The sequence below is a fragment of the Eubalaena glacialis genome, chromosome 7 (assembly GCF_028564815.1).
Source record: "Eubalaena glacialis isolate mEubGla1 chromosome 7, mEubGla1.1.hap2.+ XY, whole genome shotgun sequence".
NCBI lineage: Eukaryota > Metazoa > Chordata > Mammalia > Artiodactyla > Balaenidae > Eubalaena > Eubalaena glacialis.
The window spans coordinates 20,259,358-20,272,143 of NC_083722.1; the positions used below are offsets into that span (position 1 = coordinate 20,259,358).

The following is a 12,786-nucleotide window of genomic DNA, read 5'->3' on the forward strand; positions in this document are numbered from 1 at the left end:
ACAAATACATGGAGGCTAAACAATATGCTACTAAAAAAACCAGTGGGTCACTGAAAAAAATCAAAGTAGAAATCAAGAAATACCTGAAGATAAATGAAAACAAAAACACAATGATCCAAAATATATGGGATGCAGCAAAAGCAGTTCCAAGAGGGAAATTTATAGGAATAGAAGCCTATCTCAGGAAACAAGAAAAATCTGAAATAAATAACCTAACCTTACATCTAAAGGAACTAGAGAAAGAAGAACAAACAAAACCCAAATTTAGTAGAAGGGGGAAAAAAATCATAAAAATCAGAGCAGAAATAAATGAAATAGAGGCTAAAAATATAGAAAAGATCAATGAAACTATGAGCTGGTTATTTGAAAAGATAAACAAAATTGATGAAAATTAGCCAGGCTCATCAAGAAAAAGAGAGGGCTCAAGTAAATAAAATCAGAAATGAAAGAGAAGTTACAAACAATACCACAGAAATAAAAGGATCATAAGAGATTACCAAGAACAATATATATGCCAATAAAATGGACAACGTAGGAGAAATGGACAAATTCCTAGAAATGCACAATCTCCCAAGACTGAATCAGGAAGAAATAGAAAATGTGAATATACTAACTACCAGTGATAAAATTGAACCAAAAAAAAAAAAAACCTCCCAACAAACAAAAGTCCAGGACCAGATGGCTTCGCAGGTAAATTCTACTAAACATTTAAATATGAGTTAACACCTATCCTTTTCAAACTGTTCCAAAAATTACAGAAGAAGGAATGCTTCTGAACTCATTTTACAAGACCTGCATCACGCTGATACCAAAACCAGACAAAGATACCACAAAAGAAGAAAATTACAGGTCAAAATCATTGATAACATAGATGCAAAAATCATCAACAAAATATTAGCAAACTGAATTCAACAACACATTAAAAGGATCATACAACATGATCAAATGGGATTTATCCCAGGGATGCAATAATGATTCATTTTCCACAAGTCAATCAATGTGATGCACCACATTAACAAATTGAAGAATAAAAACCATATGATCATCTAAATTAATGCAGAAAAACCTTTTGACAAAATTCAACATCCATTTGTGATAAAAAAAAAAACTGTCAACAAAGTGGGTATAGAGGGAACATACAACATAATAAAGGCCATAAATGACAAGCCCACAGCTAACATCATACTCAATGGTGAAAAGCTGAAAATATTTCCTCTAAGATCAGGAACAGGACAAGGATGCCTACTCTCACCATTTTTATTCAACACAGTATTGGAAGTCATAGCCACAGCAATCAGACAAGTAAAAGAAATAAAGGCCATCCAAATTGGAAAGGAAGAAGTAGAACTGTTAGTGTATGCACATGATATGATACCAAAACCCTGTAAATGCCACCAATAAAACTACTAGAACTCATCAACGAATTCACTATAGTTGCAGGATATGAAATGAATATACAGAAATCTATTGTGTTTATATACACTAACAATGAACTATCAGAAAGAAAAATTAAGGAAACAATCCCATTTACAGTCATGTCAAAAAAAAAAAACCTAGAATAAATCTAACTAAGGAGGTAAAAGACCTGTATTCTGAAAACTATGACACCTATGAAAGAAATTGAAGATGACACAAACAAATAGAAAGATAAACTATGCTCATGGATTGGAAGAATTAATATTGTTAAAATGACCATAGGACCCAAGGCAATCTATAGGTTTAGTGCAATCACTTTCCAAGATACCAATGGCATTTTCCACAGAACTTTAGCAATACATATATACATATATATATATATATATATATATATATATATATAAGCCTCAATAATTCCACTTCCAGAAATTTATCCTAAGGATAATAGAGACGCACATGACAAAGATAATCATTACAGAATTATTTATAACAAAATTATATTATAACAAAACATACGACACAACCTAAAGTTCTAGCAATAGGAAATTGGTTCAGTAAATTATGGTATATTAACACAATTAAATGATAGGCATCATTTATAGATCAATGTTTAAGGCTATTAGAAATGCTCCTAATATAAAATGAGAAAAAAGGGATACTGAAGTGTATATACAGCAAATCTCTATTTAACAAAAAAATTTAATAAGTATAATTTTTATGAAAAAGGGTAGAGGAATACTCTAAAATGTTAAATGTATCTCAACAGATGATTAGATTATTTTCTTTTGTTTATCTGTATTTTCAATTTTTTTTTCAAAGCATTTATTTCAAATTATATTGCTTATGTAATTTTATTAAATTATATATTTAATATATAAGAAGAAGAAGAAATTAGGCAAGTCAAAAAATTTAATGAGCTTCTTACAGAAGACTCTAAAAATCATTAATATAAAATTCTTAAAGCACTGGCATGACTCAGCAAGATAGAAAATCAATGAAGTAACTTAATTAAAATAAAAGGTGTAGTCAAGATTAAAAGCTTCAGCATACACCAGTCTCTGCAACCTGTTGCAAGTGGCATGCCCAAGTTAGGAAGAGCAAACCACAGACAGATGCCTACCTTGCCTGGGGGCCGTACTCAGGGCTCAGAGTCTGGTGATGGCCCCTGCCCCATGTCCATAAATACCAGCAGGGACCATGGCCTACTCTGCGGAACACTCAGCAGGGCTCACCCTGAAGCATCCGAACAAGCTGGACCCAGGCACGATGAGCTCACCTAGTGATCTAGTGTGGCCTAGTCAACAGACAAGGCAGGCTCCTCAGTTCTCTGGAGTCTAGGCTGAGAGGAAATTTCACTCAAAAGTGAGACAGTGGAACCATGCTACAGTAAGTACAACCCCCTCGGGGGTAAATAACAACTCCAGGACTGGCAGATTGACACTGTGTCCTCTCTCAGGAAATGAATGGAGTCTGTAAGATTAGAGGCACAAGGAGCTGCACATAGGAACTACTATAATCTAGTTGACAAAGCTATTTTGCATAGGGGTATGGGTTAGCAATTCTGATACTTCTATACATGTATACTGGAATTGCATAATTAAATACATGGACAACAATGGTGAGATCTGGAAACCAAAAAAAAAAAAAAAAAGTGAATATAAATTCTCAGTTTTTATTACAGGATCTGCTAGTTGACTAGGAAATTTTCCAAATACTTAAGAAAACATATCAACTGGGTGAAGGGGAGGGAATATCTTAATTTTGAAAGGGCCTCATTAGCCTACTAGAATTCTTTGAATGGGTAAAAACAATATGATTACAGCAAAACTAGTAGACAGAATTTCTATAGACTTTAAATGCCCAAATTCCACCAAAAAACAAACCAAGAAAACCCTGAATTCCACAGAACTTGGGCAAATGTTATGGTGTGTGGGTCTGTGTGTGTGTATGTGTGTGTGTGTGTGTTTACGTGACTGTCACTTATGGGGAACCATGAAACAGTGGAGTTTTTAAACCCATTGACCAGTTCTGGACTGGAGCTTAATGCTTTCATAAATTACCTAGAATGGTAGTTCCCAATCTACATATTGTTCCCAATGACCAGCCATTAAAAACACCACTATTGAATGAGGGCCAATAAAAAATTAATTTAAAACGGAGGTCTATACTCAAAACGCTTTAGTAACCAGTGATCTAGCAGAAGAACATTAGGCTGCAAGCTTCATATGGGAATCTTTCATCACTGCATTTTCCATCAGGAACTGAATAAATATTTGTTGAACCAGTAACGTGAAACCTTCAAGATTGCAAATGGCCTTCACGCTGTTCCAGAAATCAAAATGAGAAATTGAGAGACAAGTTCTCATGAGGCTGTATGAATAGGCAAAATTATGGCAAAAGAGCAACAGGCAAATATGAAGAAACATTTGGGAAAAGTAATTCCAATTATACTTTTAGAATAATGGGTTCTAAGCTAAACTATTTAATAAAAAAGCACCAGCTTAGACAATTCCCTTAAGACATCACATTGCATGTTTCATTACAAAAGGCCATTAAACACTGAGTGTTACCAGAAAGGACACTGGAAACAAAATGAAATTTGTTTATTCAAAAACCACTCAGTTTCCACAGCTAGATATGCTGTGCATTTTGGGTTCCCTACACCATAAGGAAGACATACCAGAGTTGAGAGAGATCCTGAGAAATGAGATTGAAGTTATAAAGTAGATGGAAGGGCTTTCTAGTTAGAGCCTAAAATTTAGAACTCTTTCATTCTGAAGAGATGAAGATTTAGGGGACAGGGGAAGCATAAATGGAGTACAGGTTTATTCATCAAACTTCAAAATATTAGAGAGGAGAGGGCAGCATTTTGAAGTTCGAAATAAAAGATGTAGGCAAATAAAAGAAGATTTTATCCATTAGTCAGAAAATACACAGTAGTTGTTTCAGGTAAAATATATAAATGTAGTAACATCTACACTTATTCAAATCTAGAAGGTTGTTGTTTTTTTTAAGGCTCTGAGAAAGTAAGAACAAGGAAAAAAAAATCATTTAGGAGGTTGAGGAATCCCAAGAAAGAATATAGACTGACAAGAGAATCTAACTATTACAAATGTATGAAACAACCTAACTGAAGTGGGTGAGGGGAAAAGTGCTGGCCAAGTATCTTTGGAAATGAATGGAGTCTGTAAGATTAGAGGCACAAGGAGCTGCACATAGGAACTACTATAATCTAGTTGACAAAGCTATTTTGCATAGGGGTATGGGTTAGCAATTCTGATACTTCTATACATGTATACTGGAATTGCATAATTAAATACATGGACAACAATGGTGAGAGCCAGCTTTCTCATTGTTGGAGTGGGACTCAATAGATAAGCAAGGGGATGAAGCTAGAATGATCAATGTGGTAATGGAGTACTCAGAGATAAATATATAGCCTTGGATGTGAATATTAAAAAAGAAAGGCTAAAAAGCATCCATCTCAAGAATGTTAAAGAACAATAAAATAATCCAAAGAAAGAATTATAGAACAGAAACTCTGCATATATTAGACAGTATCAACAAAGACAAAGGTAGTCCTTTGATAATGGCACCACCAAGAAAGTTAAAGGACAACACACAAACCAAGAAAAAATGTTTGCAAATTACGTATCTGATAAGGATCACATATCAGGAATTTATTTTTTAAAAACTCTTAAAACTCAATAACAAAACAAATAGCCCAATTAGGAATGGTCAAAGGATTTGAATAGACATTTCTCCAAAGAAGATATATGAATGGTCAGTAACACACATGAATAGAAGCTTCACATCATTAGTCAAGAGGGAAACACAAATCAAAACTACAATGAGCTAACACTTCACATCCTAGGATGGCTACAATAACAAATACAGGTAGTACAAGTGTTGGTGAGGATGTAGAGAAACAGGATCCAACATGTATTGCTGGTGGGACTTTTGAAAACAGTTTGGCGTATTCTCAACATGTTAAACATATAGTGTCTATAGGATCCAGCAATTCAACTCCTAGGTCTCTACCCAAAAGAACTGTGGGGCTCCTCTGGTGGCGCAGTGGTTAAGAATCTGCCTGCCAATGCAGGGGACACGGGTTCGAGCCCTGGTCCAGGAAGATCCCACAGGCTGCAGAGCAACTAAGCCTGTGCACCACAACTACTGAGCCTGTGCTCTAGAGTCCATGAGCCACAACTACCAAAGCCTGCGCACCTAGAGCCCATGCTCCGCAGCAAAGAGAAGCCACCCCAATGAGAAGCCCGTGCACCACAACAAAGAGTAGCCCCTGCTCGCCTCAACTAGAGAAAGCCCGTGTGCAGCAACGAAAACCCAACGCAGCCAAAAATAAAATAAATAAAATAAATAAATTTTTAAAAAAAGAAGAGATTGAGAATTAAAAAAAAAGAAAACTGGAAACATATGTCCACACAAAAACTTGTACATGAACATTCATTTAGCTAATTATTCATAATAGCCAAAAAGTGAAACAACCCAAATGTCCATCAATTGATTAGTGGATAAATAAAATGTGTATGTCCACACAATGGAATACATTTACCCTTGAACAGTGTGGGGATTAGGGATGCTGACCCTCTGAGCGGTTAAAAATCTGCACATAACTTTATAGTCCACCCTCCATATCCACACTTCCTCATCCACAGAGTCAACCAATGGTGGAGCATGTAGTACTGTATTTACTATTTTTAAAAATCTGTGTATAAGTGGACCAGCACAGTTCGAATCTACATTGTTCAAGGATCAACTGTACTATTTGGCAATAAAAAGGAATGAAGTAGTGATTGATACATACTACAACATAGATGAACCTCAAAAAATCATGCTAAGTGAAAGAAGCCAGACACAAAAGACCACATATAGTATAATTCCATTTACGTGAAATATCCAGAATAGGCACATCTATAGAGATAGACAGTAGATTGGTAGTTACCAAGGGTGGGAGTAGGGGTGTCTATGGGAATGGGGAGTGACTGATGATTGGGCATTCCTTTTGGGGAGTGATGGAAAGAGTCTAAAATTTGATTGTGGAAATAGCTGCACGACTCTGCAAATATACTAAAGATCATTGACTGGTACAATTAAATCAGGTCAATTTCATGGTACTAAATCATATATCAATAAAGATATTTTCAAAAAAAGAAAGGGGCACATGAGAGAATTCTGGGGTGCTGGTATGTAGTGTTATTATTTTTGACCTGGGGTAAACTGGTGTTTGTTTTATAAGTGCTAAATTTTATTTATGTTTTATAAATTTTTCTTATGTGCATTATATTGCACAATAAAAATAATGGAGAAGCTGATATGTTAAACATGCTCTTTCAAAGCATATGCACACCTCACTTATTCTGATGTATACAGTCGTCCCTCGGTATTTGAGGGGGATTGGTTCCAGGACCCAAGCAGATACCAAAATCTGCAGATGCTCAAGTCCCTTATGTAAAATGGCATAGTATTTGCATATAACCTACACACATCCTCCCAGATACTTTAAACCATCTCTAGATTACTTATAATATCTAATAAAATGTAAATGCTATGTAAATAGTTGATGGGGTAGGGTGGGGGGCAGTAATTTCAAGTTTTGCTTTTTACAACTTTCTGGAAGTTTTTTTCAAATATGTTTGATCCCAGGTGGTTGAATCCACGGATGTGGAAGGGTAAAGCTTGCCCTCCCAGGAGGGAGCAGCCCACTCCTGCCACCAGCTATAATCAATGCATAAGGTCCTACCACGAACATATTTGGCTCTTTAAGTCTGCCAAATTGCCTCTGGAAAGTGTCTTCTAATGGCAAGACCTTGGGAGTTTTGAGTTATACATTAATGAGAAGTGATTCCTGTACATTATGCCTGAGTAATAATGATGATGATAATAATTAGGTTGCACCTGAAGGACAAAGTACTAAAGAAAAAGAGAAAAAGACGTTACTCCACAATTTTCACTGTAAATTTCATATCTTTCTCTCTCATTGACTTTTTACAACTTTTTATTTTGAAATAAAGTTTCGAATGAAAATAAAATAGATCCGCAGGAATTTGCAGTGATAGTCAAGTCCCCTGTACCTTAGGGGAACTAGCTTCCCCTAATAGGGACATGTTATATCACTTTATTACTGTATTACGATATCAAACCAGGAAGTTGACAGTGGTACAATACTGTTAACTAGAGTACAAACTTTATTCTGATGTCACCAGTTTGTACGTGCAACCATTTTTGCATACGTGTATGTGTCTGCATAGATAGTTCTATGAAATTTTATTCCATTTATAGATTTGCGTAGCTACCACTAAAATCAAGACATCTAACTCTTCCATCAAGACCAAAGAACTTGCTGGATATAATTCCCAAGGACTACCCTTTATAGTCATACCCCCACTATCGCCTACCCTCTGGCAACCACCGATTTGTTCTCTACCCTTATAATGTGGTCATTTCACAAATGATATATAAATGGAATCCTACAGCATTAAATTACCTTTTAAACTGTCCAAATGTCTCCCATTAAAAAAATTACAGCTCAGCCTCACATACTCTCCAGCTAGTTCTCTTTCTCCTCTCCTTCACAGTCAGACATACTTTCTGTGGTGGTGGTTTCTACACACCTAATAGCTTATTAGTTTTCACCCTACATTTCTGGCCATTCTTCTGTTTCCATTGTAGACTCATCCTTCCTCTACCTGGTCATGAAATGTCGTAGTTCCTCAAGGCTCAGTTCTGTATCCTATTCATTTGACGTTTTCCCCCTAAGGGATCATCCATACCCATGGCTCCAGAACACAGTGACTCCCATATGAGCAGACCTGAGCCAGGAAGCCCTATGTGGAGAGCTAATTGCCTTTTGTACATATCCATTAGGATGTCCTAAAGACCCCTGAAACTTAGTGCATCCAAAATCCAATTCAGCATATCTCACCCATCCCCAAACTTTCAAATGTCCACCATGACACCCCCTGTTATCTTTGACCCTTCCCTTTCTCTCACTATCCCATATTCAATTCAAGTCTGTCAATTTAACTTTTAAGTCTATCTCATAAGCATCCCCTTCTACAACCCTGATCCAAGCTACCATCATCTCCCTTCTGGACCACTGCCATGGGCCCCTAACTGGTCACCCTGCATTCACTCTCTGCTCTTTCCACTATGGCCAGAATAACATATTTAAAATGGAAATTTCAAAATAACCTCATCCTGCCAATCCTTCTCCCACCTCTTAAAAATGCCTCATATCCTCCCATTGCTCCCAGGAGAAAGAACAAAATTCCTAACGTGGCCTAAGAGGTGACGCATAGGGACCCCTAATCACTTCCTCCAGCTTTTTTGAACTATGTTCTTTCTTCTGTGACACCTGACCTTCTTTTATTTGCTCAAAGTACAGCCCTGTGCCCAGAATATACTTCCCGATGCCTTCTTCACAGATTTAACTCTCCTTATCCTTTTGATCTCAGTTCAATCATCATCTCCACTGGGAAGTCTTCCCCAACACCCCAAAGAAGGTCAAATCCTACTATTATAAACACTCACAGCACTACGTACCTGTGCTTTCATGTGACTTATCAAACTGTTCATTTCATCTTTAATTATGAGATTAATACCTGTATCCCCTAAAGATAACTAATAGACACACGAAGGAAGGAACCATGCCTGTATGAGTTTGCATTGTACCCCTAGAGCCTAGCACACATGAGGGTTCCAATGACTATTTGTTGAAAGTATAAATGAATACTGTAATTACTGGCCCACAATGATTCCTACAAAACCTTTTTTATGAACCTGGAACCTGTTCATATTTTCTTAAGAACTAGCATGTACCCAAATGTGACACTGACATTTAAAAAATTAACTATCCTACACACAGTGCCCCATTATGAGTACGTGGCAATCTTAAAGTTTATTTGTATTGCAGTTAATATTTCCCCATAGAAACAAGTTGTTAATGGCAATTACGTTCTAATCCAGCCTATAAAATCTTATCTATGCCCTGAAGAAGTCAGCATTTTCCTGTGAGGAGCTGTAAGACGGACTGCAGCTTTGAGCCACGAATTCAGGGCACATCTTAGTCCAGACCACACCTCAACTCCAAACCCTGAGTCCTCTGGACTCTTCCAGCCTTAGCATCTCTTTTGGTCCTATGGCTTTCTGAGGCTCGAGCAAAGCAGTAGGTAATGTATTGGCAAAAGGAAAGTTCCAAAAGACAAGATACACTGGCAGCCAGAGGAAAAATAAGGGAAATCTACAGAAAAGATGTCACCAGTGACAGGGCTGGGTGAAGAGGACAGGGCTTGGAGAGAGGGGCTCTGGCAAATAGACTATCCAGGGCAAGCAGGGCGTGGGGAAGGCAAACTTGGTACCCAAATAACTGGGTGAGCTGTGAATCAGATGTTTCTGAGATGGTGCATACTATATCCACAAAAATTGTTTTAACATCATGAACTCCACCCCATCCCTCAAGAGCTCTCAGTTCTTGTACCTTTTCACCAGAAGAAGTAAAGACAAACTACCAAAAATATCAATCCTAAATTCAGTAGGAAAACAATTTTCAACTGTACCTTTGTTCCATTCCAGGTAGAAAGGGGCCAAACAGCACAAAAACAGCTCCTTCGAGAAAGTAGAAACAGAGTGAGATTGAGATCTTCTTTTAAATGATGTTTAGAATTTCTAGAATGGCTGCAGCTTGGAAATTTCAATTTGCTTGGTAACAGACTTGATTTGATTTCTTCAGAGAAAACCTTTTCAAAAGCAATTATGAGAGCATAGCAGGTGAGTCAGACTTCTGGTAAAATGCACTCTCAGTCAGCTGATGTGAATTTCAGTTGTCTTTATATATCTTCGAATGTTTCTGTTACTGTTCGGGCTCCACCCACAGCCTAGCAACTTTAGGTAAACTCCTAATTCCCTGCCAACACCAGAATATGAAGTGTATGTGTGTTGGGGGGTGGAGGGGAGCGGTGGGGTGGGGGAGGGGTGTGTTTTGAAGACCCCTCAATGGGGTGAAAGAGGAAAACGCATTAAGGAAGAATTAATATCCTTCCCCAAACTTTCTGAACTCTTCTGAAAGTGACTCAGCCTGTCACATACACACAAAATGTTTTTTTTTAATGCAATAAGAATAATTGCTTTATTAGAAAAAGAAAGGATCTCTGTAGAATATTTCCCATTGGGGTGTGGTTTAGCTCTGGCCTCAGTTTATTCCTGATCCCTACACTCCTCTGTATTTCTGTCTTCCCACCCCTAGAGCCCCAACCAGTGTGAATTCAGGGTCCAGTCCTGGATCTCCCTAGAAGTCTGTGGTCCTGCCTCCTGTTTGACAAATATCCTGTCTTTTGGCTGGTCACCATTCCAGCTCTAGCAAACAGGTTTTCTATGACTCTTTAAACAAGTACAATAAAGTGAAGAGCTCTCTGACATTTTGTGTGCACATCTAGTTTTAAAAACCCATATCAAGTCCTTCCTTCTTCATGAAAATCACCTACTCCATTTCTCACCCATTTTTTCTTCCTCCTGAATTCCTAGAGAATTCTGCACCTCACAATTTGCACTTTAGAAAAAAAGTAATACTAAGTTCTCTAAATATTTTATTTGTGTTGGTCTTGTCTATTAGATTATAAGCTTATGGAGTGCAGGGAATGTGTCTTAGGACTTGTATACACCACGGTGCTTACAATGATATATAAGCAAACTCAGTTGCAAATTCCCAGTAAAGCAGCAAGGGTCAGTTTTAACCACATCTGTTCTAGTTGGAGAAATGTCTCTTAATAGGATAAAGGAAGAAAGGGCCTCTACATAAGGCAATTCTTCTAGTTAACACCTTATACTGAAAGTATTCTTTTCTTTCCCAAATCAAGAAGCTCTCTCAAATCCTTCCTTCTCTTGTTCTAGAAGACATCACATGATTTTTTTAAATTGAGGTATAACAAAGTAAGGTGTACTAATCTCGCATGTACATAGGTATATATCCATGTAACTACTTCCAAGGTATAGAACATTTCTAGTACTCCAGCTAACTCCACTCAATTCTAGTACTCTAGTACTCCAATCAATACCCACTCAAGGATCCATGCTTGGATTACTCAGAAGTGGCTCCCTGGCCCTTTCTGCCTACTGAGAATACAAGAAGAAGTCAGTGACCTGGAAGAAGGCCCTCACCCAGCCATGCCAGTGCTGTGATCATGGACTTCTGGCCTCTAATACAATAATGATTTGTGGGAGATTGTTTCAAGATGGCAGAGTAGAAGGACGTGCTCTCACTCCCTCTTGTGAGAGCACCAGAATCACAACTAACTGCTGAACAGTCATCGACAGGAAGACACTGGAACTCACCAAAAAAGATACCCCACATCCAAAGACAAAGGAGAAGCCACAATGAGACAGTAGGAGGGGCGCAATGACAATAAAATCAAATCCCATAACTGCTGGGTGGGTGACTCACAAACTGGAGAACAATTATACCACAGAAGTCCACCCCCTGGAGTGAAGGTTCTGAGCCCCACGTCAGACTTCCCAACCTGGGGGTCGGGCAACGGGAGGAGGAATTCCTAGAGAATCAGACTTTGAAGGCTAGCAGGATTTGATTGCAGGACTTCGAGAGGACTGGGGGAAACAGAGACTCCACTCTTGGAGAGCACACACAAAGTAGTGTGCGCAGCGGGACCCAGGGGAAGGAGCAGTGACCCCATAGGAGACTGAACCAGACCTACCTGCTGGTGTTGGAGGGTCTCCTGCAGAGGCGGGGGGTGGCTGTGGCTCACCGTGAGGACAAGGACACTGGCAGCAGAAGTTCTGGGAAGTACTCCTTGGCATGAGCCCACCCAGAGTCTGCCATTAGCCCCACCAAAGAGTCCAGGTAGGCTCCAGTGTTGGGTCGCCTCAGGCCAAACAACCAACAGGGAGGGAAACCAGCCCCACCCATCAGCAGACAAGTGGATTAAAGTTTTACTGAGCTCTGCCCACCAGAGCAACATCCAGCTCTACCCACCACCAGTCCCTCCCATCAGGAAACTTGCACCAGCCTCTTAGATAGCCTCATCCACCAGAGGGCAGACAGCAGAAGCAAGAAGAACTAAAATCCTGCAGCCTGTGGAACAAGAACCACATTCACAGAAAGACAGACAAGATGAAAAGGCAGAGGGCTATGTACCAGATGAACGAACAAGATAAGACCCCAGAAAAACAACTAAATGAAGTGGAGATAGGCAACCTTCCAGAAAAAGAATTCAGAATGATAGTGAAGATGATCCAGAACCTCGGAAAAAGAATGGAGGTAAAGATCAAGAAGATGCAAGAAATGTTTAACAAAGGCCTAGAAGAATTAAAGAACAAACAAACAGAGATGAACAATACAAT

The 12,786-nt window shown here is 38.5% G+C and overlaps 1 protein-coding gene across 1 annotated transcript in view; it reads right to left on the bottom strand.

The window, feature by feature from the left end:
* The window catches only part of LOC133094976 (cytidine monophosphate-N-acetylneuraminic acid hydroxylase), a 272,381-nt gene that overhangs the window by 64,241 nt on the left and 195,354 nt on the right, over window positions 1-12,786 (bottom strand). Inside the window, exon 4 of the mRNA XM_061195773.1 lies at window positions 9,993-10,041. Coding sequence (XP_061051756.1) covers window positions 9,993-10,003 — 11 coding nt within the window. The 5' untranslated portion in view covers window positions 10,004-10,041. The remainder of the gene's footprint in view (window positions 1-9,992; window positions 10,042-12,786) is intronic.